The sequence below is a fragment of the Empidonax traillii genome, unplaced genomic scaffold, assembly GCF_003031625.1.
Source record: "Empidonax traillii isolate 1590-97213 ecotype Southwest subspecies unplaced genomic scaffold, ASM303162v1 scaffold2564:size21692, whole genome shotgun sequence".
Taxonomy (NCBI): domain Eukaryota; kingdom Metazoa; phylum Chordata; class Aves; order Passeriformes; family Tyrannidae; genus Empidonax; species Empidonax traillii.
Window position 1 is genome coordinate 1 of NW_020957757.1, and position 4,040 is coordinate 4,040.

Below are 4,040 nucleotides of genomic sequence, written 5' to 3' on the forward strand. Positions count from 1 at the left end.
CCCCTCCCCCCCCTCCTTACCTGTCCCAACATCTGGATTTGGAGCCACATCTGGAATTCCTGGAGCTTTTGGGGTCATTTTGGGTCTTTTTGGGGGTGGAGAAACATCTGGATTGGGCTCCTCCTGCACATCTGGATGGGGGGGCAGGAACAGCTGGGTGGCCACATCTGGATCCTCCTCCTGCACATCTGGATTTGAGGGCCCTGGGGCCACATCTGGAGCCCTGGGGGGGTCTGGGGGCCCCAAAACATCTGGATTGGAGGGCCCTGGGGCCACATCTGGAATTCCTGGAGATTTTGGGGCCCTTTTGGGTCTTTTTGGGGGTGGAGAAACATCTGGATTGGGATCTTCTTGCACATCTGGATTTGGGGGCCCTGGGGCCACATCTGGAGCCCTGGGGGGGTCTGGAGGCCCCAAAACATCTGGATTTGAAGGCCCTGGGGCCACATCTGGAATTCCTGGTGGTTTTGGGGCCCTTCTGGGTCTTTTTGGGGGTGGGGAAACATCTGGATTGGGCTCCTCCTCCACATCTGGATTGGAGGGCCCTGGGGCCAAATCTGGAGCCCTGGGGGGGCCTGGGGGTCCCAAAACATCTGGATTGGAGGGCCCTGGGGCCACATCTGGAATTCCTGGAGGTTTTGGGGTCGTTTTGGGTCTTTTTGGGGGTGGAGAAACATCTGGATTGGGCTCCTCCTGCACATCTGGATGGGGGGGCAGGAACAGCTGGGTGGCCACATCTGGATCCTCCTCCTGCACATCTGGATTTGAGGGCCCTGGGGCCACATCTGGAGCCCTGGGGGGGTCTGGGGGTCCCATAACATCTGGATTGGAGGGCCCTGGGGCCACATCTGGAATTCCTGAGGGTTTGGGGGCCCTTCTGGGTCTTTTTGGGGGTGGAGAAACATCTGGATTGGGCTCCTCCTCGTCCACATCTGGATGGGGGAGCAGGAACAGCTGGGTGGCCACATCTGGATCCTCCTCCTCCTGCACATCTGGATGGGGGGGCCCTGGGGCCACATCTGGAATTCCTGGAGCTTTTGGGGCCCTTCTGGGTCTTTTTGGGGGTGGAGAAACATCTGGATTGGGCTCCTCCTGCACATCTGGATTGGAGGGCCCTGGGGCCACATCTGGAGCCCTGGGGGGGTCTGGGGGTCCCAAAACATCTGGATTGGAGGGCCCTGGGGCCACATCTGGAACTCCTGGAGGTTTTGGGGTCGTTTTGGGTCTTTTTGGGGGTGGAGAACCATCTGGATTGGGCTCCTCCTGCACATCTGGATGGGGGGGCAGAAACAGCTGGGTGGCCACATCTGGATCCTCCTCCAGGGGTTGGGACTCCAAAACATCTGGATTTGAGGGTCCTGGGGCCACATCTGGAATTCCTGGAGGTTTCGGGGCCCTTCTGGGTCTTTTTGGGGGTGGGGAAACATCTGGATTGGGCTCCTCCTGCACATCTGGATTTGAGGGCCCTGGGGCCACATCTGGAGCCCTGGGGGGGTCTGGGGTTCCCAAAACATCTGGATTGGAGGGCCCTGGGGCCACATCTGGAATTCTTGGAGGTTTTGGGGCCCTTTTGGGTCTTTTTGGGGGTGGGGAAACATCTGGATTGGGCTCCTCCTGCACATCTGGATGGGAGGGCCCTGGGGCCACATCTGGAATTCCTGGGGGTTTTGGGGCCCTTTTGGGTCTTTTGGGGGGTGGAGAAACATCTGGATTGGGCTCCTCCTCGTGCACATCTGGATTGGGGGGCTCTGGGGCCACATCTGGAGTTCCAGGAGGTTTTGGGGGCCTTCTGGGTCTTTTTGGGGGTGGAGAAACATCTGGATCCTCCTCCTTCTCTTGTACATCTGGATGGGGGGGCAGGAACAGCTGGGTGGCCACATCTGGATCTTCCTCCTCCTGCACATCTGGATGGGAGGGCCCTGGGGCCACATCTGGAGCCCTGGGGGGGCCTGGGGGTCCCAAAACATCTGGATTTGAAGGCTCTGGGGCCACATCTGGAATTCCTGGAGGTTTTGGGGTCGTTTTGGGTCTTTTTGGGGGTGGGGAAACATCTGGATTGCGATCCTCCTGCACATCTGGATGGGGGGGCAGGAACAGCTGGGTGGCCACATCTGGATCCTCCTCCTCCTGCACATCTGGATGGGAGGGCCCTGGGGCCACATCTGGAGCCCTGGGGGGGTCAGGGGGTCCAACATCTGGATGGGGGGGCTCTGGGGCCACATCTGGAGCCCGGGGGGGGCCTGAGGGCCCCAAAACATCTGGATTGGGGTTGTCCTCGTCCACATCTGGCTGGGGGGGCAGGAACAGCTGGGTGGCCACATCTGGATCCTCTTCCTCCACATCTGGATGGGGGGGCCCTGGGGCCACATCTGGAGCCCTGGGGGGGTCTGGGGGTCCAACATCTGGATTTGAGGGCCCTGGGGCCACATCTGGAGCCCTGGGGGGGCCTGAGGGCCCCAAAACATCTGGATGGGGGTCGTCCTCGTCCACATCTGGCTGGGGGGGCAGGAACAGCTGGGTGGCCACATCTGGATCCTCCTCCGGGGGTTGGGACTCCAAAACATCTGGATGGGGAGGCCCTGGGGCCACATCTGGAACTCCTGGAGCCTGGAGGAGTTTGGGGAACCCAACATCTGGATCCTCCTCCTCCTCCTCCACATCTGGATCCTCCGCCGGCACATCTGGAGGGGAGGGCAGGAACAGCTGGGTGGCCACATCTGGATCCTCCTCCTCCTCCTCCACATCTGTCTCACTGTCCGCTGAGAACATCTGGAGCCCCTTTTTGGGCCTCCCAACATCTGGATTTGGGGTCTCTGCTGCCACAGCTGGAGTTTTGGGGTCTTTTTGGGTCATTTCAGGTGTTTTTGGGCTCCCAACATCTGGATTTGGCTCTTCTTCCACATCTGTGTCACTCTCCATCCCCAGCAACATCTGGATCCTGGTTTTCGGCCTCCCAACATCTGGATTTGGGGTTTCTGCTGCCACATCTGGATTTGGGGTCTCTGCTGCCACAGCTGGAGTTTTGGGGTCTTTTTGAGTCATTTCAGGTGTTTTTGGGCTCCCAACATCTGGATTTGGCTCCTCCTCCACATCTGTCTCACTGTCCACTGACAACATCTGGAGCCCCTTTTTGGGCCTCCCAACATCTGGATTTGGGGTCTCTGCTGCCACATCTGGATTTGGGGTCTCTGTGGCCACAGCTGGAGTTTTGGGGTCTTTTGGGGTAATTTTGGGTGTTTTTGGGCTCCCAACATCTGGATTTGGTTCTTCTTCCACATCTGTGTCACTGTCCACTGAGAACACCTGGAGCCCCTTTTTGGCCCCCAAAACATCTGGATTTGGGGTCTCCGCTGCCACAGCTGGATTTGGGGTCTCTGCTGCCACAGCTGGAGTTTTGGGGGGTTTTGGGGTCATTTCGGGTGTTTTTGGGCTCCCAACATCTGGATTTGGTTCTTCTTCCACATCTGTGTCGCTGTCCACCCCCAGCAACATCTGGAGCCCCTTTTTGGCCCCCAAAACATCTGGATTTGGGGTCTCTGCAGCCACATCTGGATTTGGGGTCTCTGTTGCCACATCTGGAGTTTTGGGGGGTTTGGGGGTCGTTTTGGGTGTTTTTGGGCTCCCAACATCTGGATTTGGCTCCTCCTCCACATCTGTGTCGCTGTCCACTGACAACATCTGGAGCCCCTTTTTGGTCCCCAAAACATCTGGATTTGGGGTCTCTGCTGCCACAGCTGGAGTTTTGGGGTCTTTTTGCGTCATTTTGGGTGTTTTTGGGCTCCCAACATCTGGATTTGGCTCCTCCTCCTCCACATCTGTGTCGCTGTCCACCCCCAGCAACATCTGGATCCTGTTTTTGGGCCTCCCAACATCTGGATTTGAGGTCTCTGTAGCCACAGCTGGATTTGGGGTCTCTGCTGCCACATCTGGATTTTTGAGATCTTTTTGGGTCGTTTTGGGTGTTTTTGGGCTCCCAACATCTGGATTTGGCTCCTCCTCCTCCACATCTGTATCGCTGTCCACTGAGAACATCTGGATCC

At 58.1% G+C, this 4,040-nt stretch overlaps 1 protein-coding gene across 1 annotated transcript; it reads right to left on the reverse strand.

Moving 5' to 3' along the window:
* Positions 1–20: 20 nt before the first annotated feature.
* On the reverse strand, positions 21–4,032 carry LOC114072053 (basic proline-rich protein-like; the record flags this gene model as incomplete). Its single annotated transcript, XM_027909969.1, has 3 exons — positions 3,708–4,032; positions 2,693–3,440; positions 21–1,270 (listed from the first exon to the last, which is right to left on the reverse strand). Coding segments are annotated over exons 1-3 (2,323 nt in total), but the record flags the coding sequence as incomplete, so codon positions are not given.
* Between the last annotated feature and the right edge of the window lie 8 nt (positions 4,033–4,040).